At 34.9% G+C, this 23,336-nt stretch overlaps 1 protein-coding gene across 2 annotated transcripts in view; it reads right to left on the bottom strand.

Moving 5' to 3' along the window:
• Positions 1 to 551: 551 nt before the first annotated feature.
• Positions 552 to 23,336, bottom strand: part of LOC110839163 (bridge-like lipid transfer protein family member 3B) — a 31,010-nt gene continuing 8,225 nt past the window's right edge. Inside the window, exons 8-20 of one of the 2 annotated variants that reach the window (XM_087354020.1) lie at positions 22,770 to 23,024; positions 21,915 to 22,107; positions 21,305 to 21,337; positions 20,137 to 20,229; positions 19,456 to 19,643; positions 18,882 to 19,119; positions 17,603 to 18,405; positions 16,630 to 17,364; positions 15,177 to 15,311; positions 8,993 to 9,247; positions 8,039 to 8,186; positions 7,327 to 7,526; positions 552 to 7,216 (exon numbers count right to left, since the gene is read on the bottom strand). In XM_087354020.1, the coding sequence (XP_087210146.1) occupies positions 7,088 to 7,216; positions 7,327 to 7,526; positions 8,039 to 8,186; positions 8,993 to 9,247; positions 15,177 to 15,311; positions 16,630 to 17,364; positions 17,603 to 18,405; positions 18,882 to 19,119; positions 19,456 to 19,643; positions 20,137 to 20,229; positions 21,305 to 21,337; positions 21,915 to 22,107; positions 22,770 to 23,024 (3,405 nt within the window). In that variant the 3' untranslated portion in view covers positions 552 to 7,087. The remainder of the gene's footprint in view (positions 7,217 to 7,326; positions 7,527 to 8,038; positions 8,187 to 8,992; positions 9,248 to 15,176; positions 15,312 to 16,629; positions 17,365 to 17,602; positions 18,406 to 18,881; positions 19,120 to 19,455; positions 19,644 to 20,136; positions 20,230 to 21,304; positions 21,338 to 21,914; positions 22,108 to 22,769; positions 23,025 to 23,336) is intronic. The other variant, XM_087354021.1, reaches the window with a different exon arrangement.

Below are 23,336 nucleotides of genomic sequence, written 5' to 3'. Positions count from 1 at the left end.
CTTACACCGTGCAGTACGGTAGAAGTTCTACCAGACTCAACTCCCCCTCCTCATTCAATTGACCAACAATATGTATAAATGTTATTGCTATAAATTGAAATTGGTCTAAATTATAGTTGACTGCATTAAAATTAAATCACACTTTTTTAGCCCGCACATAACGAAGCATACCCATATGTCTTCCAAAGATCTGATGTCTGTATCAAATCTTCATCTCTACAATTTTGAGTAATGCATTGACCAACCACTGCTAGTAGCCTCTCAGTAGAGTATATGCTATAACTCTCTGAAACTAAATTCCAGACCATATTAAAATAATGCTGTGATGTGGACTATCTGCAAGTAATTAATTTACAGTACAATAATTTGTTGAATGACAGTCTCAAAATTAGGACAAGAGGGAAAATGTAATGTTCATATGACGATTTTTTTTCAAATTTCTTCTTACTTTCATCCATTTGAAAGGCACAGAACCATGTCTACCTTAACATGTAAAACCTGTACTGTTCTAAACATTTTAGGATCTACCTGTAATGAATTAGGATCACAAATAAATGACAGATTTATATATTATTTTCAACAAATAAACATGCTACACTCCTTTACAATGTTCTGATTCCAATGTACATAACAATGCTACTCACATACAGTATTCTTGCTTTAAACCAAAAAAAAATATATAAATCTATATGTTACAGGTATTATAAAATAATCTCAACTCCAAAATCACAACTGCTTGAATTCAACTGTTGCAGTGGAATAGAACACACATACACAACCTGATTCCCATTTGAATATGACAATGGAATAACTAAGTATGCTTTGACTTCCAGCATGGCTACTATTCTGAAGTGCAACTCCTTATTATGCAACTGTTTACTTATTTCTAGTTTCAGTCCCACAATTGGATTGACTTTTGATTTGCCATATTATTACTATGGACGCTTTCATAAGAAATACAATGTTCATTTTTATTCTTCTCTGCACTAATGCTCACTGAACGGAAATATGTGAATTCCATATAGTGACAGAATCTGTAAGCATTTTACTTTTGTTTTTCTTATGTTACTAGCAAAAATTTCAGAAAATGCAAAAAATCTACCATAACTATTATAATGGAAGTCTGTCACTATTTGCTAATCACAGACTTAAATGTTTAATTACATTACAAATCACATTTCCTTTCTTATTCATATTTCTTGGCCACATTATTTTCCTTTTGAGTTTTGTATTATCAATTATCTTTGCAATCCATGTACTTGTATTAAATATACTTGTAATGGAGAATTAATAATAATAAAGTGAATCCCAACACAGTGCTCCTTCACAAAACTGCAAAACTTATATTCCACAATAAAATCAAAAGAATTAATTCTGTTCATAAATAGATATGCAGCTTTTAACAGAGGTGATGATGATTAGTTATCTGGATCAACAACTGACTAGAACCAGATGAGGCACATATTCAAAACACCTACACATTGTATTTGTTCACATAATATGTTCCCCATATTTAAAAGCCACTATGTACATACATATTAAATTCCAAAAGACAAAATGCATTTACATCATAACTGTAACAAATCTGTACCATGTCTTTATAGTACTGCATATTTTCCATAAATGAAACAACCTTCTATTGCATTTGTAGTAACAACCACAGTAATGACTGGTATTTAGTAACATAAAATATAATCCAATATAGATAGCATTTTTAAATCATTTAAATGTTAATAAAGATTGTTAAAATCAACCTACAATACAGTTTTGTCATTTAAGCAAGATTATTAGATAAAACATAATGTTCCCTTAAATATGTAAGTCATTTTCACAAGTGTGAAACTTTGAAAAAACCAATAAGCCTGTTTGAACTGGTTATTACACGTGTTGCTCAAAATATGAAGAATGTGTTAACCTTATCTTAGGCACATTCCAAGAGCTTAAAGAATTGTTCAGAAATAAGACCCACATGTATACATCAAATTATCTTGGAATACTGCATTCCTACAGCAGTTTGCCACAAGATACATCCAACATTTTCAAAGAAATGATACATGACACACATTCAAATTTCAACACAAGGAAGCATATAAAGATTGTTATTTTTTATCATAAACAATATCTGACCTTCATTAAATATGGCATGAAATGCTTAGTTAGAGACAAAATGCCACTACAAGTTTCTATTCACACAGTAAAAAGTTACCTGCCCTTTTAAGTTTTTTTTAAACTCACAGGTTGGTTATTTTTAAATATCAATATGTAGTACAAGGTAACCATTAAACATCTAGTTTTAAGACTTAATAATACCTTCTATAGAAGATGAGAAATTTCTTGACAGTACTATCAGCTTCCCAAGAGGGACTCTGCTCCATGAAGTTAGTTAGACATATGTCATTACCAGTCATAATGTTACTATATTCATTTAATTCATGTTAGACATCCACCTTTTATGTTATGAATAAACAAGATCCCTCTTTCTTTCAGACTCTAAATGCATAAAATTCACATTCTCTGTTTCTTATCAAGATGTGTCTTCCTTGCTCAGAAATGTTGAATATTGTATCAAGTTTCTACATATTGCAACTGTGTGTATGTTTTTTCAACCTTACATCATAAATCAATTCTAAGGCAATATTAAGATGTTGATTATAGTCTTCTAGGATGTGATACCATGCAGTCTTGTAGGTAGTTTTGAATAACAAATTCTGTCTTCAGGTCATATGTGCTGAAGACTGACCACAATCAACAATTTCACCGCAGTGAGAACCTTAAACCTTACACAACAATATCACATTCACAGTACACGTACAGTTACTAATCCACTAAGCTCAGACTGAAATGAAATTTCTACTTTTGAGTATAACAGACCGTAATAAAATAAAACTTTAGTACTTATCAGTCTGTCTGTACAGGGAGAAGGATAATTAAAAATATCCTTCTTATAGGTACACCTACTCTAACCACACAAGACTTCCAACATAAAGGCTGAAGGTTATGTTTCAAATCATACTGGTTCTTGATCAAATGCAACAAACATTTGGTTTATATATAACAACAGTAAAGCATTAAGAATTATCATTGAGCTCTCCCTGTCTCTTGAAATTAACACCTTTTTATATATGAAAATTCATGCTTTCAAGCTTTGCTATTTAAGTATGGAAAGGACGATTTCTTTACGTAGGTTAAGCAAGTATCAACATTTGTTACAATATGTATTGACAGGTATAATTGGCAAATACAATCCAAAACACAATTTATGGAAACTCAGTAAACAGAAGGTGGTATGTATGAATTACAGTATTTTTCAAGTAATGATACTTGCTTTGAGCAAATAAACTATATGAACACAAACTTTCTTCGATTTTTCATTTAACTAAAATGCCTTAAGCATGTAAGATATGTTCAGATATAAAAAAAAGATAAAATGATTTTAATGTTTTAGTTATAAATTACCTGCCCTTAACATTCTCAACACATCTGCATGGCTGAAAATACATACACATATCTACAATAACACCAAACAGCTATATTACATGAGACACCACTGAAGTAAAGTGTTGTACTGACACCTTGATTAACCAAATATGACAGACATGAACAAGTTGTATCACACAACAGTTAATTCTTCCACACATTACCTATCCATTGCTACCAAAGAACGGTGATCATGAAGGCATTATTTATGAGGAATTTCATTTACAAGGAATGACATGAAACACCTCCATAACCTGTTATGCATCTGTCAGATAAAACTGCTTGTCCCCAAGATGACATCGCAACCGAATGAGATAAACATGAAAATTACGCAATTAGAAGTGCTTAGGTCTGAAAATAAATGGACCTCTTCAGTCTTATTTATTAAATTGGAAATTGTATTATACCGTATGGGCTGTTAAACACAAGTTGGAAAAGATGAAACAAGCGGTAAGAAATGGAACTGACTTGCATCCACATTAAATGAGAAATACAAAGTAAAAAATAAGACACTGAAAAATATGTGTTCTGAATTCTGGAATGCACCCTTCCACACTTATTTCACAGTTCACGAAGGACTGCAGTCATCTTGGAATCCAGTAAACCATTAGCACAATTCTCTTCTGCCTACAACTTCAAAACACCACAACAAAACAAGCAACAAATATCAACAAACAGCTTCTACAAATCCCATAATTTTGACTCTGCAAAGATGCATATTTTTTATGTAAATTTCAACAGCAATGGCTGCATTCAATTATAATTCCATTAAATTTTATGTATTGAAGCATATTAGTAAATACTAGCTAGTTAATTCATATAAATTTGTGTACAGTTTACGATGGCATCTCAGTGTCTGATTTCATTTTAGAATTATATAAAAGCTGACCATAGAAGATATATGTGGGGAACATCTCATTCCAACCAGTAATAGTAAGTAAATAAACAAAAACTGGTGAGCAAAGAACACATCATAACTTGCACCCACATTCAGTACTCTCTCCTTACATGTAGAGTACCCATATGGTGGTACCAACTTCTGCTACATAATCTACTGCTTATTTCCACCACGCGAGATATGAATACATCATTCATACACAAAGGTAGTAATTAGCTTGTATTACTAGATGACACTAAATGCTGATCAGGATTAAATTGGTAACTATCCTCAAAGCTGTACATATCAATATTTACATAGTCCAAACTAGTCCATATTCATAAATTATTAGGGGGAATATAATTTTTGAAGATACGAGATATTTTATAGCACAAAAATCTCGTCATATTTCAGTATACATCATATATTATATGCGCCTTTCTCTCACCAGTTCATAATGTGCATTCCCCAAAAAAAATATAAAATCCAATATTATTTCCATGGTGCAGTTTAATAAATCAAAAAAAAAGTGCAGTAAATCTTAATTAATTGTGGCAAGAAATTAACTCCTTTCTTCTTAATGAGTAGCAGTGAACGCATATGATTCACTAAACATTTCTGAATGTCATACTGGAAGGCCAACAAAGAGTACTTTTAAATCTGATGTGACTAAACATCAAGTCATTTTGACAATCATAACTTTAACTTCTGTAGACTAATTATCAATGGCAAACTAAAAAGCAACAGAAAATACATAACTACAGCGATGCTATGTTTAAGTAACACGAAAAAAGAGAAGAAACAGAAACAGTATTCAAGAACATTACAATAGATAAAATATATATATCACATTATACCTGAGGAAAAAATAAGTTTTTTTAGAGTAAATTTCTGTATATGTACACTTTCATATGCATTAAAAAAGTGTAAATGTTCACAGTGTCTTTACTGTTTTCATAACCTATACCAGCAAGTCATTACAGTTATGATTAAATAATTAGTACTGTTCAGGTAAAACTTCAGTCAGTGGGAATTTAAATACATCAAAGGTTCAACAGAAACATTCATTCACCTACTCATTTAAAAGATTCCCACTTTCAGAAAAGCTTATCTATGAGAAAACAGCAAAGACACAGACACTGAGTTCTGCCAAATTTATGTATTTGCTTGCTTAGATGACAGCTGCTAAAAATACATACTAAATAAAACAAGTTACGACAAGGGGCAAATAGCAATATAGCCTGATCCCCAAATGAAATCGGAATAGCCACAGCTTTATAAGATATTGTAGATGCGCCACAGCTTTATTTCTTTCCCAGTAATTCATTAAAGACTGACTGTTCTGTTAATGCGAAAATAACTTAATGGGAAACGTAACACACATATTTTATAAGTTGAAACACTGGGACTGTTATGAATGTCCAACATCCATAGCATTTTCATTAGAATGCTAAAAGTTTTGGATAGACAGATACAAGTTTTATATTTCTGCTTTCCCTTTTCTATTTCAGTTAACAGGATTTTATTTATTTTTAAGGGTTTTAGGGTTTAAGGGTTGATTTTAGCACCATGGTTCCTCTGTAATTTAATATCAAATTATCCAAATCCTTCTAATACAAATTACAAAAATATACACTAGATATTTTGGGTGAAAACTCTTAAACTTTAATAACCCTGCTAGAAAAGTATATCTTAATAGAAACCTAAGAAGAAGGAAAAAAAGATATAGGTACTGCAATAAATCTAGCAATCACATTTTACCAAAGAACACTTGAAAGAAAACCATGGAAAATTATCTATAATATTATTATTAACTTTAACACTTCATTTACTAAACCTAGCAACTCCAAAACAGACCAAAATCTATTTCAGTAATTTAACGACATAAGTTGCTCAGAGTATTGAATGATAGGATAGTTAATGAATAATATATTAGAAAGCTTATAGAAAGAAGTTGTCATGGCCTAATTTAAAGGACTATCCTGGAATTTGCCTGGTGGGATTGAGGAAAACCACAAAATACGTTAGTCAGGATAACTAGTCTCCAGACAAAGATCCGAAACTTGGACCTCCCACATAGGAAGTAGATGTGTCAGACAATACCATAAATATCTTACAATAAACTGTTTGCAAGAAACATGAAAAATACTGTCACATAAGATCCAAATGGACAAGTAGAATTCTAGCAAACATGCATACAACATGGCAAAATGAAACAGTTTTTGACAAAAAATTAAGTACTTTTGATACTGTAACAGAAGTAAAGTAGCAGCAGCAACTTATTCTTTTTCACAGATCTTTCTTTGTCTATTACTTCACACTATGTGAATATCACCAGGCAAAGTTCAAAAAGAAATCATAGATCACATAAAATATTTCCAGTAACATATTGTGACTGAACATATCCTAGTTACTTTATTGCGATTATGCAAAGAAAATGCAGATTATATATCATGCATTCAAAACAAAAATATAAATTTACATCACAATAATCAAATGTTTAAAAACTAATTGATTATTTAAGTACTTTTACTTTATCTGAAATCACTGCATGAAAATGGAGTTGATAGGTTTTTAGAAATGAAGTATTATTACTATTTTCCACGGTTTGTATAGAACATAAACAGAAATAAACCTTCTTCCAAACAAACAACCATTTCACAGAACAAATGGCTGGTATTACTGCCACTACTATGATGCTCTCTTGGCACTACAGCATTTGAAACACTTCTGCTATCTCTTGCTGCGTTGCGATTGGTCCACTTGATCCTGCAGGTGTCGCATACGGTCTAGTAGTGACCGCTTCTCTTCCAACAGAGAAGCAACATCATCTTGAGCAGTCGCTAGACAAGATCGTAAAATCTGAAAAGACGTAATAGTGCAGTATTTAGTGACACTTAAAATCAGGTACTGCAAATACTTCACTACCTTACTGCTCAGATCTAGTTTACACAGTTAAGGGGTCAGCTAACCTGGCTCTCCTCCGTTGACTGACGCAGGGTGTGGTTCTCCTTTGATACTCTCTCTAAAGCAGTCAATCTCCGTTTCAGTTCTGCATTCTCTGCTTGCAGCTGTCTGTTGGAATGTTCCAGAGCTGCTAGGTGTCTAACAGTATCTTCACTTAGAATCCCACCACAACTAGATACATCTCCAGTTCGCTGAACTGCTTCCACTAGGTGGACATAAAAACACCAACAAAAACCGACGTTCTTCACGGTTGGAACGCCACATAGATACCAATGTTTCAGAGAAACATACTGTCTCTATCTTCATGGCTGTACACTACCACTTCTACCCTGAAGATGGAAGCCAATACCATTCTCTGAAATGTTGGTATCTACTTATGAGTCTACATGGTGTCATAACCCAGATCATCATCATCCTCACTGCCAGGAAAGCCTCAAATCTCACATAGTTAAAAGTTTATATATAAATGTATATATACACATCCAAGTGAAGTAAAATATAAAATAAACCCTACTTTAAATAGACCAAGAGACCATCTCTTCATCTCTTCTTAGACATTTGTTATTCCATATGTTGTCACCTACAGCACCCGATATCCTCATATCTTTCATTGTCTGTTCTTTAATTTCATTATTCAAATCTCCATCGGAAGTTGTTTTTACACCTAGGTAATTAAATGAACTAACCAGCTGTATGATTTTTCTATAGTTAAATTACCTGGTGGTTCTATGTGGAATACGCCATCTGATCCTCTGTTCACAATCAACTCTGATACCTCTAAATTTATAGGGACTGGACCCGGTGAAGTTATGTTGGTGGAAGGACGATCTTCATTTAAACAAAGTTTGATATTATCAAGCACCATCTGAAATAAAACAGAAACCTACGATAGAGGAAGTACTGAAAGCGCCGTGAAAATTAAAGTGAAATAAACAAACACCTTTAATAACTAAATTACATTTCACACTCATAACAGCTTAGTCTGGATTCATCAGAATACCTGGACCCAATAAAAATTCTAAGTTTCTTGATGTAGCATTTATAAAAAATCTACCATGCATACAATTATGAACCAAAACATTTGCTGTGATTATGTTCAATCTCATACAACATTTTAATTTCGTTGCTGTAAAATATATAAACACCAACCATTACGAGCAAAGAAACAAATTTGATTCAAAGTTTACTGATGGTATGCCAAAAAACAGAACCCTAGGGTTAAAAAATAACCTATGTAAAACTTCATTACATTAATTATCCAGAAATGCCTTTAAGGTACATGCACCATTACTACATAAAGAGGACACTCTAGATAACAGCTTGCATACAATCATCGGTTAAGTACAATGAATTCAGAAAGTCATTATTTGCTAAATTTGACTTTCCAGTCTCATGAAAAGGAAATAAAATAATTCTGAGGTGTAACAACTAACATATACTTTCCAAACATCAAGAGAAACACAATTCACCTTGGATTTACTTAATTTAACGTAAAAGTAAATTTTGTACTAGCTCAGTAGCTAAAGGGAAAAATCACGTAATTTCATTTAATTTCTCACGCTCCATTCTGTTCATGTTCCTTCATAGAAACATTTTTGGTGAGGGGTTCTACTAGCATTTAAGTGTAAGGGCCTCAGGACAAAATGCTGTTAATAAATATCAGAAACTCACTTGCATAGGTAGCGGGTGAGGAATCACTTCATCCTCAACCAGATCAGCCAGACCTGCCACAGTGCTCATATTGAGATCCAAACTCAAGTCGCTGATCTTAATTTGCATGTGATCTTTACACCACTCCTTGAAGCTTGTCCTGTCAGGGATCACACCTGGATTCACCGTATGGTCCAGTCGTATCCGAGCACAGGGACGGCCGGCAGCATCCAACGGAACTTCCATCCAAGCACGGGAACGACAACTAAATTTGCTCTGCAAAGGAAAATTGAAGAAAAAAGAAATCAAATTCTAGTTCTCACCAGAACATAAATCCTAGCATGCAAATTCCCCACAAAGCTAATTCCATCAGCCACAACACACTGGGTGCAGTGATGTGCTTGGCTATGACAAACTAAGTGGGAATATCATTTATGCCAAAACAGTGTGCTATTTGCTATCTACAATATGCATTAAAAATTACAATATTACTTACACCAGAATCATGTAATGAATTTTCTTGTATTTTCTGCCACAAAAATAATTGTCTTTAATAACATTTGAAATGCCAAAAAAAGAAAGTCACAAAACTGCATTCTAAGTACAAAGGGTTCAACCAATATCCTTCAAGCAAACTGGAACAGGACTCCTCTGCTGGAATGTACAGTATATGTGAGGCTAATTATATTAAGCGAATTTATGTCTGTAACAATAAAAGAGGTTCACTGTATATGCAACAGCAACAGTAAGTGTAAATCTAGTATCACATCAGTCATCTGACAGATTTGCTGCCTGTTCATTTTACTCACAAACTATGCAAAGGAAAGGGCATAGATGGCAAATCACATCTTAATCCTGAAGTAATGATTCTGTATTCAGAATTAATATTCTGACACCAAGTATGACCTCTTAACAACATTCTGTCAGCTCATTTTGTTTTTTGTTTTTTTCAAAATTAAACAATGAACATTTAATATAGAAACACATAAAAATATTTCTGAAATTATTGCACAATATCATATTTGAGTCTTGAGTCACCAAGTGAAGAGTGTGGGACCTATTGCATGCATTCATGCATTTTTAATTTTACATTACACAGCTACAACTCATCTGATCACACAAATCTAACCTTAAAGCTCTACTCTAAGAAGCCATGCAAAATTCAAGCTATTTACAATTTGCTGCCCAAATACTCCCTTGTTTCAATAGATGAAAAAAGCAGCTTGAATATGATCTTTCTGCATCATTACAGTTACTACAAAGCTAGTGAACATGGTGATTTAACGACTGCAAAAACCAGTTACTCTCTAGATTAATAATAAAAAACAACTATCCAGTTATGATATAGGCAGAATAAAAACAACAGAAATCGTAGATCAGAATCAAGAGTAGAAAAGGAATCGTAAACAGGCAAATATTAATTTTGGTCTTCTGGATTGTGATGCTATGTAGTTATGTAGCAACATTTTTGGAGGAACACATCACCTTCACTTTCAAGGTTGAAGACGGAGGAAATACATTCCTCTGATAAGCTGGTAACCACCAATAGCACTACATGGCATCACAACCCACAACACCACAATCAACATGTTCATTGTTGTGATAACTTCAAATTTCAAATCATTATCAAAAGCATAAATATTTTACACAAAAATGTAATTCTTAATATAACATTATCTATACCACTTAGTAGCAAATTCCAAAAAAATCATGCAGCCTTCAGGGTCCTGAGATGATTCCAACAACAAAACAAGTAAAAAACACAAGTTACCTGCAAGGAGACCATTACGAAGAGGGGACAAAATAAAAATTATTGATCAACACACAAAAGTTCAAAACATTTGATACAACAAAAGACTTAATATTCATACCTATGAAGATTAAAATGATTATAATGTCAGTGATAACAGGAAATGTTATGGTAGCTTACTAAGATAACTTCAGAGTAAAAGATCTTACCTTCAAAGAAGTGTTTTAAAACAAGGTGCTCAGGAAGATATTGGGACCTAGGAATGATGGAATAAGAGGGTAATTTAGAATATTACATAAGTAGGAGCTGCACGAATTGTACAAGTCACCTAGCACAATAAAGATAGTGAAATCTAGGATGCTCCGATAAGCCGGACACATGGCAGGCATGGGGGGATACAAGGCGTGCACACAGAATTTTGGTGGGAAATGACTGCTGGGCAGACAAAGAAGGAGATGGTAGAATAATATCAAGGTGGATGTTTGGGAGGTAGGCTGTGGGGATGGAAAATGGATGGAGTTGGCTCAGGATTGTACCCAGTGTCAGGCTTTGGTGTTGGACCTGCGGGTTCTGCCAGGAGTTATTTAGGTAGGTAGTTAGTAAAAGATAAGGGTTTAAAACCTGAATGTGAAAGAATTTCTGTTTCCACACTCAGAATGGCTCTGGGAATCAATCCACTAAGCTGATTGCTAAATATACAGAAAATTCCAGCACTACCTTCTTTCTATTACTGCAGTCTGAGAATGTACTTACATACCTCAGGAAAAATTCATGGAAGAATGCTTAAGCTCAGGAGAAGATCTGTACTCTTCACGAGTTAAATTAAGACAGTACTTTCATCAGTCACGATTTCCATGGCAAATTCAGTGACTTTCATGTATTAAAATCACCTCGATTATGTAATATTATGAAACAGTCTACATACAGAATTTCTTTAAGTTCACTACTTTCATAAATCTTGGACACAGTACACCAACAGTCAACTCTAAAAGTGTGCTTCGGGAGCTAGGTGGTACATGTAACACATGGATGTCTACTTCATAAACGAACATCTGACAAGCAATTAATGAGAACACAGAACTGACAGGCTGATTCTGTTGTTTTATTTACAACATTATGTGTACAGAATTTCATAGAAGTAGCCAGTGTAACAAGCATTCATATGCCTGTCAAGTGTGGCGAAACAAACGCAACTTGGCACACACATACATCAATAGACACACATGCAAACTCACATACTCCAATCCCAGTTGTTTTATCATGCAGATCGATAAGAGAAACTGCCAATACCTTGACCTTGGCCTGCCAATGTGCCACACACAACATTCACAAGAGACCGAAGGCAGGAAGAGGGCATGCAAAAAATGTACAGAGAAAAATTTGTAGTATATAACTTGACGTACAAAATATACCAAAAAAAAGTTTTTAATAGCAGCACTTACTTTCATTATGTCATGTCAGTAGGTATTATATACAGTCTATCATATAATGAAAACAGTTAACATTAACAAAAATTTAACTTGAAAAAATTTTAGATGTCCTTCCTCATCAGGAGATCATAAAGGGCTTTGTAATAGTAACGTACATATTGTGATATGCTTTAACAGTTACATTTAAAACATATTTTAATTTATATAACTAAAACTGAACATTTTATCAAACTGTTAGTCACAGTGAAATCAGAAAAGTGTATCTTATAATATGCTTAAAAGATCACTGAGTCAATGCTGCAACTTAATTCTGGTATACCTTGTATAAGGACTAGAGCAACACACAGGTGTGTTTGCTAATGTAAATTAAGGGAGGGAGAAAGGGAAACCTAACATTTTCAGAATTTAATTCTGTCAATCTTGCAGAATATAATAAACTTTAATTGTTTAGAAGTAACTGCAAATAGTCAAAGCATAAAGAAGATCACAGCTCAATTTATGTTCGTAATGTTATAAGAAAGGTAAGTTAACATTATTAAAAAATGCTGTTACCTATTTTGTGTGGTGTGCAGCTTCACATACAGAAATTTAACCAAATCCTGTGTCATCCACAGATAAATATTTCTATTACATGAAGTTAATTAAAACCATTTAAAAGGTATTTATACTAATAATTACTGAGAACAGTGATACTGATATTTAGGTCATTAATATCATTATTTATGATTTCAAAACCAACAATACTAACACAAAATTCTGCAATCCTTCAAGAAGACCTCGGTAAGTGTGAAAGTTATTTATAAATTAAGTAATTTTGAATTTAGTATAATTTCGGAATTATGTTTTCATGTAATACATATTATAAAAAGTTTTTTAACATGACATCCCTGACTAAGAAACACTGTTAAATCCCCATTAATACTACGAAATAACCAATGCCACAAAGTAGTATTAACATATAAATCACAAAGAGACTGAAAAGCAGCAAACTGCCTAGATGCGAGGCACACAACAAACAGATCAAATGTTAGGTAATGTTGTAGGTGTTGTTTCAAGAGAAATATAATAACAAGCTGTCACTAACTTCTACCTAATGACCACAGCATGTGGCTGGTATGAATGCCAGTATATATGACACAGTCCTCAATATCAAAGACGTGTCTTGATATACTGTAATGGTTGCCATCTGTGGATACTTTCTCTGAATTCTGTGACAGCCCTCCTTGGTATGACAAAGTTATACAGTGCAATTAATTGCCATCATCTGAGAGCAGAATTATTGCTCAAGTGTATTAAGAGAATTATATACCTTCCTCTGTCTCTGGACAGTAAATGTGTCGGATGAAATGGCTCTACTAATTACAAGGTAATGCATTAAGATAAAATAGGAAGATTGATAATCCTGGAGAAATTCTGTAGTTGTCAGCTGGGGAATTTATGAGTAGAGGAAAATGTACAATGTGTCCAAGCGAAGAATATATTAGCATCTATTAACAACTGTGTCATTTTTGCAAATACAGGAAATCAAATGTTTTGCAAACTGTAAGTTGTAATCTGTACACACACCCTTACATATATTCAGGGTTTCTATAATATTAACGATGGAAATAATAATTATACAATTTTTTATATATGTCATCTTCCCCGGCCTGCAAGTAAAATTTCCTTAGTTTACAGCTCTGTAAGCAAGCAAATTATGGATGCCTAATGAGGTTATAAAAATCATAACTGGTTTTAAACATAAATTTTAATAAATATTCTAAATATTTCAAGATAAGAATGAAGAATCATCAGCCATGGCACAGCATACCAAAACTCCATATTCAACAAATCGAGGCCAAATGCCAACCTACAAACATAATTCACATCTTACTTAAATCAAATGCCTCTGCATGAAATGCATATTATGCAACAAACAAGAATATTAATAAATCAAAATTTTATTTTGAAATGGCGACTACCGAAAAGTAACAACAGCATTAAAACAGTTTCCTAGCAGTGTTCTTAATTACAATGGGAAAGCATTGCTACAGGCGTTCACTGCTTACTGTAGCTATGATTTCCGGCAAACAAGAAAAAGCATTTTATTTTTATAACACCTATTAACATCTGTAATTTCATTATGAGGATGCATAAAGCCAACAATCATAAACACATCTGCTGGCATGTTTTCGTCATTTAGGGCAGATTACGTGTATCTATGTGAGAAAGTCATACATTCTTGGACACACTGTATAAACAAGCAGATTACAAACATAGATATTAACCACAATCATGCTTGTAAAACCACAATAATTTAAGAAGAGTATAATTTGCGTAGCAGGACTTTTTCTGTAGTGGTTAATTGAGATATCTTTTTGTTCTCCATCTGCTTGTCAGTACCTCTACTCAACTTGACTAGCTACTTTTTGACATATGCATATATATTAATTAGTAAATATGGGAGGCAAAGATGATGCAAAACAGTAACTATAACTGTTCACTACAGGTTTGAAAGAAGTATTGTAAAGAGTAATTATACTTTAATAATGTAACTTACATCTAATGTCAAAAAAGGAAAACACATGGAAGAAAATGTAACACAATAAAATGTGATAAATATTAAAATGACAAAGCAGCAAGATGGACTGGAACGAAGTTGATATGAGGGATGGAAACATACACAAACTAAGACAGCACCTGCCTCCTTATCCACACGCTCCCAGCTTTTAACTCTGTCCTATTAATATTAATACAGACCAAGGAACAAACAGCCAGCGACAGATGAATTTCATAGCTGCAGCGATAATTTTCTTTTCTTTTGTACCTTCATCTCCTTCAGAGATACTTGCTATTTGAAGATGGCTAAGGGTCTGCAATTCACACAAAGTAAATTCCTACAGAACTGCCACCCAAATCCACACCATCCAATCCATCACTATCAACCTAGTTCCAATCTTTTCACACAAAAAGCATCACACCCTCTCAAAGAAAACTGTGCATTTTGTATGGGAAAGAGCTTCCTCAGAGCACCAAATTAAAATACCTGAAACTCATCCCAAGGGATTGCTCCACAATCATCAGAGGTGAGACTTGACACCTGCACCTTTATAGCAGACGAAAACCCCTGGGACTGCTGTACAAATTCAACCTTTCCCAGCTTGAAAGTGGACATGGATACCTGTAGTCAGAAATACCAATAACATTAATAAAATCTTCCTCTGTAACTAAGATTTAAGCATTATACTTTCACACTCACAAAATCAGAATTTTCTGCAAAATAATACATATTCTTATTACGAGGCGCGTCCTCAAAGTAAGTTTCCCACTCGTCCCACAGCTAGCAAACCTTATATTGCGCGAAGCGACTGTGCGTACGTGATAGAGCAATGACGTAGAATGGCGCATGCACTAACGGCACCACCCGCGTTCTCACAGTAGCATCGTTGCAGCTGTTGAAGATGGAGGTTCTTATTCCAGCTCCCGCCGACTGTGAAGTGCGGTCAGTGATAACGCTAGGCCGCACACGGCTCGACGGACAGCAAGTCTCCTGCAGGAGTTCAGCTGGGAGGTGTTTAATCATTCACCCTACAGCCCGGACCTCGCTCCCAGTGATTTCCATCTTTTCCTACACCTCAAGAAATTCCTGTCCGGTCAGCGTCAGCGTTTTGAGAATGACAGAGAGGCGGAGATGGTTGTCACACAGTGGTTCCAATCCCAGGCGGCAGACTTCTACGACACAGGTAATCAAAAGTTGGTCCCACGGTATGACCAATGTCTCAATTCCGGTGGCGAATATGTTGAAAAATAGCTGGACACTTGCTGTATCTGTTGCAATAAATATTCCCATGAAATTGTGTTTTGTTTCTGTAAACGGCCCCAGGGAAACTTACTTTGAGGACGCGCCTCGTACATGCTCTTTGCACGAAGTACATAGTGAGAATGAATTATGGGCTGGTCATGAATGCCCATCCGTCTGTCTGTCTTCCCAGTTGATTCAAATCATGAACTGGACAGATTCAGATAAAATTTGATGTAGACGTTGTGTGTGCTATTCTGCACAACCTCGAAATTATACTTCTGAATATGCTACAAGCAGCAATAACAAAATGATAGCTGAGGAAATTAGTGAGGTATATGTTGAGGAACTGCAATTTCGTGGCCAAAGTGGCAACTACAAAAATTTTCTGTCATTAACAAAATGGTTTACCAGGAATCCAGAGCACAGATTTAATAAAAGATTTATTGCAGCACAGTGTTCAAAATGATTTAATATACAAACAAGAATTTGATTAAAATGGGCATCTGCGATGTTATCAGTAATTGATGTTTCTTCTGTTAACAATGAACTTTGAACCCACAACTTCACTGCCATTACTACAAATTCTATTTTAAGCAAATCCATATCTTCGCACAAGTTTTTCCATTTCAGTATTTCTCTTCAGCAATAATAATTCCTTTCACCAAAGAGAAACAAATAAATCTAAGAGTCAACTTACCAAATCCCTCCTCTTATAAGAACTGTCAACCGAACGTTCACTGGGTGTAGTGGTGGTAGCTGTTGCATCTTCTTCCTCAGGTACTGCCTCACTTGCAACCTCTAATTGCTGAGGCAGTGGTGTCTCTCCACGACTAGTATTTGGATCAATTCGGAACATGGCATCCACACATTCCAACACACTCCTTTCTGCTGCACCTGAGTCTCCAGCTGACATGTTCACAACAACATAATTCTCACTGTCTGATGACGCGTCACTCCTCAAAGAAACCGTGTCACTAGCATCATCTGGACTCGGTTTTAGTGCCGAGTCTATCGACGTCATGAGACTACTGAATCCCTTTTTAACAGAGCTTATCCCTGCATTTAGGTTATCAGGAATATTAATGTTGGGAAAGGCAGTGGCAGGGTTAGGCCCATTTGCAGCTGGTTTTGTGCAGCTGACACCGGGTGTGGTTGAGGCAGTGACGATGGAAGATATAACTTCATGGGGCGGGAAATCCATTGACAATGATGAAAGTTCACTCACTGGTGTATTCACCCCTCCCATAACCACTCTTTTGCCACCAACACCACCTACGCTCTGTGTAACATTACTATTACTAGCAGCCAAGTTGTTGCTGATACCCATTAGTTCCTCTGGAATGCTCGCGGAATCCGGCAGGACAGACTCCAGGTCCCCACCCGAACACTCCTTACCAGGAGACTGAGATGGCATTACAAACGTCACTTCTAACTGGAACACACAGCACAGTTATATAATACTAGATAATAGAAATAAAACATATTCATAGAACATCCACAAGAGGGTGCTGAAGTGAAACATTCCACAGAGTCAGAAATAATATGAGAATTTTATACTATGCTACACATTAAGAAAATATCAAATTTGAAAGTAAATTTTAGTAGATGGACAAAATTTAAGTTTGAAACCTTGAATGCTTGCATATTCCTATTTGCACGTGCAGTCTCACCTGTGGTATTAACGCACCCATGACTAGTGAACCACCCAGCTCTTGCTTGAAGATGCGATTTGAGTCCAGGGCCAAGAATGTTGCCAGTTCTGCAGCTTCCTCTGATAGCCGTAATAGGAAAAGAAACTGATAGTGATTAATTTGAATGCTGACCAGATTTGATATGTAGGCCAACACATGAATGTCTGCAGTCTTTACTCTCTCAGAGTCAACATGGCTCCCAGCAGAAGTTCTTGAAGTATCAGAAGTCGACTGTGTTATAGCATTTACTTTGGAAGCATCCTGGAAGCCCCATGAAGCAACGTGGTTGAAAGATGAAAAATCTGATTTTCTACTGTTGGTTACATCATTACCTATTTCACTAGTTTTCAAACCTTCATGGTATATGCCAGTTTTATCACCACCCATGCTAGTACCTGTCTGAATACTGTAACTCAGGGAAGAATTGGAAGAAGCCAGAGTTGGAGGAATGTTTTGTGGAGATGGGAAGGAAGGGTGAACTTTTCTCATAGCAGAAACAGCATCAAACTGGGAAGAAGCATTAGAGTTCATAGAAGGAGAAAGTGGAGAAGAAATTGTGACGTAGACCCACAATGTGAGAGGAAAGGCATCAAGGAACGGAACGGGGCGATTACTCCCAACAGCAGACGCCCCAAAGAAATCCCCCCATACAGGTTCTAAGTTCACACACCACACATCTTTTGCTTCTGTCCACAGAAGTTCACGGCTCAACATGCGTACCAGTTCTGACACAGAAGATGCAGAGAAGTGTGGAGGAGGAGACGGCCGGACATTATCTGTGCCTGGAACATTTCACACGTACACATAAAAATGATAAGAACAATATTTTATTGTAAATCTTGTATGATTATTATTATCTCAATTGTATAATGTCTCATTAATATATAAATATAAAGCTAATAATGCTGTCTTTTAAAGCCTGAGTTCAAATGGCACATATGAAAATCTTCATATATTACGTAATTAGAAAGACAGCAAAAAACAAAAACTGAAAGAAACCCATTTAGTCCTAACATTTACATAATAGTGAGTATTATTTGCCAAATCATCCATATTCATACATTACAAAGAAAACACAACATGTCACCATTTTAAAGATCAGCTGCTTAATGCTGTTTAAGGATAAAATTGCTGTTTACAGTGAGAATCATACAAACCATACATACACAAAATTAAAAGTTGCTATTTGTTAAAGCAACTAGTATGCGCTTCAAAGGCATTACAGTCCTATTTAAAAATAATAATACGAACATCTTACCCGCAACATGCTTCAGGAATTTGTCTGTTACCACATGGTAATCATCAGGTAAGGCAGGAAAATCTGCCCCAAAGAAGAGAGAACCCAGCTGGTATGTGTCTATGCACTTGGCTAAATCCGCCCTGGAACTGTGTTCCATGCTGCGTACATTAGTCACCGAGACACGCGACACTTGAAAATGAAGAGATTTTGGACGATCTCGTTGATTTGGATGCTCTGCAGAGCTCTCAAATATGACCTGCAATATGTGTGGGTGAATATGAACAAAAAGCGATGAAAGTCAAGCATCAATATTCTGTACATCTCGATTCACCAGCAACCCACAAACATCGGCAGCCAAGTGCTATTCAGTTCCATGTCAATTACATCTACATCCTACACTAGAAAGCTGCATAAGTAACATATTTACATTAAACCACTGCACTAAGCGATTTTAGAACATTATTTATATTAAAGAAACTAATTAAATAAATCTGTTTGGTAACATTTTGGCTGCACATAATCTACATGCTGTCAGAAAGCTACAAAACTGTTCAGTGATGCAATACATACAGAATAACAAACATTAACATACTCTAGGCATGATGGCTTCAAGCTTGACATCCATATACATTAAAGCTGCGGCTGCCTGCTGCTGCTCAGGATTTGAGGATAACAGTGACTGATGAAGATTCAGAGCAAAGGAGTTGAGCCATAAACAGCTACACACATCGAAGTGAATCTGAATTGGATTCACTTGTACATAGAACTTTGGCTGAGGCACTAAAGACAAACAGAAAATAGTGGTTTAATAAAAGAACAACATTTTAGAAAATCTGACAAATTTATGTTTAAATAAACAGAATTTAACCCTTCAAGGTGGTTGGACGTCCCGGGACGCCCTGGCATTTAAATTCCCGGTCTGCTGTTAAGCCTAATTTCAAAAGCCCATAATTATGGAAATAATGACTGATATATGATGTTTGTAGTTGATCTGGTGTGGAAGAAATGCTCTTTCTGATCATGTATTGGCAACGTCGCATTCTTGGATCTCTAAAGGCTAGTCTGTGAATAAATGCGTGACCTAAGAGGTTAAAGAAATAAAGTTTGATAAGGATCAAAATATACTCTCATTCGAATGTTCACCTTTCCTCGAAAATTAATTCATCTAAAAGCACGGACACTATAAATAATAGTGTAACACACTATTTATAGAAACACATTCAGACTGCTGATGACAGAAAATGTGATGAAAAGCAAACACTGCATGACTTACATGGGAATGGGATGTCGCCTGGGTAGTAGTAGTACGTGAACTCCGCATGCAAGATGGGAAGGTCCTCAGGCAAAGAATAGCGGTCCCGATCACCTACAAAACAAGAAAAATGTGAACAGTGGCTTAAACTGTCTTGCTGTATTTTAAGCCAGCATTCTGCAACTTGTTACAAGCATTCTGAATTAAAGAGAGGTTTTGAAGTTCACTGCAGAATACTAGACATGAAGGCTGATAAACGCATGAGTATTATGATTAACATATTTACAATTAAAATAGTAAATTTTTATAACCATGTAAATTAATTTTTTTAAACAATTTAAACAGCTAGTGAAATATTGATATAAAAATACCCCAATGCAACTCCTAGCAGCGGTATTTTCTGAACTGTGATGCCACATTTTCTGATGTTTTATTAACATTGCTGAAAACAGTTACATGCAGAGAATAACACAACATAAAAAGCATGAATACATAACAACTCCTACAGACACAAAAATGCTAACAATTCTGACTACATATGCAAATTTTTATAAGAACTCGTGATGCCTACTTTCCTTCAAATACTTCCAACTACCTATGGAACACATTTTAGTACAGCACATATGCCAATATAAATCCCTGAACTACTGTAGAACTTAAGCTTCCAGGACTGACAGCATAATTACATGCAAGATCAACAAACCAAACCAATACTTGAGGCTTGACATCTGTTGCACTAGCTAAATACACACAGGATTGTAAGTGCCCTGAATATGTTCATTACCACGTACTTCTCTGTTGCAAGTGTTAATACGTACAGTGTACCAACGCTACGAGACGTGCAAAGGTCAACACATCGCTTACAAAAACGCATGGTCACTTGGAAATTTCATCTATCATATGAGGGAATGTCTTCTGACAGAAGATTCAGTGTTCATCATCAATAAATCACCCCTAGTTATAAGGACACACCCAAGGGCCAACACATCAAGCAAGAGAGGCAAATTAAGTTCAGTACCCAACAACTTTCAGTACTCTTAACCAATTATTGCCTTGTTAAGAAAAACAATCATAAATGTCTTAACACTTCCTTCTAAGCTTTTATATACTGAAACAGACATGCTGTACCTTTAAACCTAGTCATAGCAATGACGGACTTTGTCATGCATCTACCATGCACGTATAATACCTGGACCAATCTTTGTTTTCCTCTTATGTTGAGCTAAAGTAATAGAAAGAAAAAATAAAATACAGACCACATTCAATCTTGTATTATAGTCAACATCAACATAATCCCCTTTTCAATTCTCTGTACCACAAAGTGTGAAACAGAAAATTAATGCATCAAAAAAACATAGTTTTTGAGAAACATAATACTTATTAGAAATCTCAAATTTATATTTACATAATTATAACGTCAAATTCTCTTGAAAGAAAGAATATTTATCCTGCACAGTGCACTGAAAGCAATGACTCAAAAAAAAAAACTTTATATTAAACCCTCAGCATTTACCAATGTACTCAGAATATCACGCGTGTGTGTTGTATGTTTCCATCCAATGCACACGGTACATTAAACGCTGTTAATATTGTTAGGAAATTACATTTTGTTCACTAAAATTAACATTAACTCTGCAGTGTACCAACATCTTAATTTGGATAAGAAAGTCAGAGAAATAGGATAAAGTGCATAAAAATACAGTAGAGTTGTTCTGTTGTGGTGGACACAAGAACTTCATTAATGAAGCATTAGTTACCAGACCCCAAAATTCATTAAAATATTTTTGTAGCTAATTTACCTGTTATGAATTCCTTTGGTATCTGTTTGCGTTTTGATGTGGTTACTTGGTAAAGGATAAAATCCTGTATCCTGAGTATTACACAAGTTGTCATCAGCTTGGCCAATTGTGTGAGGACATAGTTCTTTACAGGGTTACCAGTGCTACCATGTGTTGTTGTTGTTGCTGTTGTTGGACACTTTCTCTGTGATTCCTATTCATCAGAAAATAATCTATCTGAACTAAGAAAATAAAATAGTGTAGTTGCGTCATATTGTGATTTATTAAATTAAAATTAAATTATTTGGTTATTCCGTCAAATCACAATGTATTTAAAATAAGATAATTAAAATAATTAAAATATTCCAATTGTAAATCGATTATTCGATATGGAACAAAGAATGATATTTTAATTATTTTAATTATCTTATTTTAAATACATTGTGATTTGACTGAATAACCAAATAATTTAATTTTAATGAACTAAGAACTTAAACCTGTCTTAAGTCTTACAACTTAACAAGGATTAACCTCTGGAAGACAAAAAAATCCATAATTATTTACCATGATTAATATGACTCAGCATTCTAAATCCAGTGCAATACATATTATTTGGAGATTATTGGAATACTAACAAATACCAAAAATAACGTGCATCAACATCCAGCTTATTGATTTTAACTGATATTTCAAGCAATCTTGAACTGAAGTTCGTAACGTTGTAAAATTAACTTTTCTAAAATACAGGTAACCACTCTCCAAATTCCAAACTGCTTCAGTAACACATTCTCCCACTGTACATAATAAAAAAATTTAACCTGTTTTTCTCAGGTACTGTAAGCCTTTAAATTTTATGCAACAAGCTTCCATTCTTACCTGGGCCTGGTGCTGATGCTGCTGATGATAATTACCATCACTGGCAGCACCAGTTTTGCTAGGACCTTGCTGAGCAACCTGAGTGCGTACAAGCGGTGTATGCTGTATTCGGCCCTGATCAATTAAATCCAAAAAACTGTTACGAAACGCAGCTAATGCCTGATCCAACCACTGTGAATGGGGAGATGCCCCTTCCCGATATTTGGGCCAGTGCTTTCGATGCCCAATAGCTAGATGATAGGGGTAATAATCCACCTGAAATCAAAGGTGAGTCACAAATATAAGAACACTGACTATTTATGAGTGCAAAATTATTTTTTACCAGCTGAAATCCATTACAAACTGGCAATCAGAGGTGCATATTGCAACACCAGCAGTCATGTATACAACATTCAACAATTCAGTACGGTGCATTCACACACAAACAAAAGTAATGATTGGAACAGTTAGATGCTGCATGTTGGATTTTAACATATATTATATAATTACTATTAGCAGAAACCACATGATCTGAGGGAGGACATATTAAGAGCTGAAATAAATAACCCAGTGAAATACTTAAATGTA

Source organism: Zootermopsis nevadensis, unplaced genomic scaffold (assembly GCF_977971745.1).
Source record: "Zootermopsis nevadensis isolate Lab colony 2312 unplaced genomic scaffold, Znev_1.0 Znev_ptg000022l, whole genome shotgun sequence".
Taxonomy (NCBI): Eukaryota; Metazoa; Arthropoda; class Insecta; order Blattodea; family Termopsidae; genus Zootermopsis; species Zootermopsis nevadensis.
Note: the sequence above shows the minus strand (reverse complement) of the source record. Positions and strands in the feature narration are given on the sequence as shown.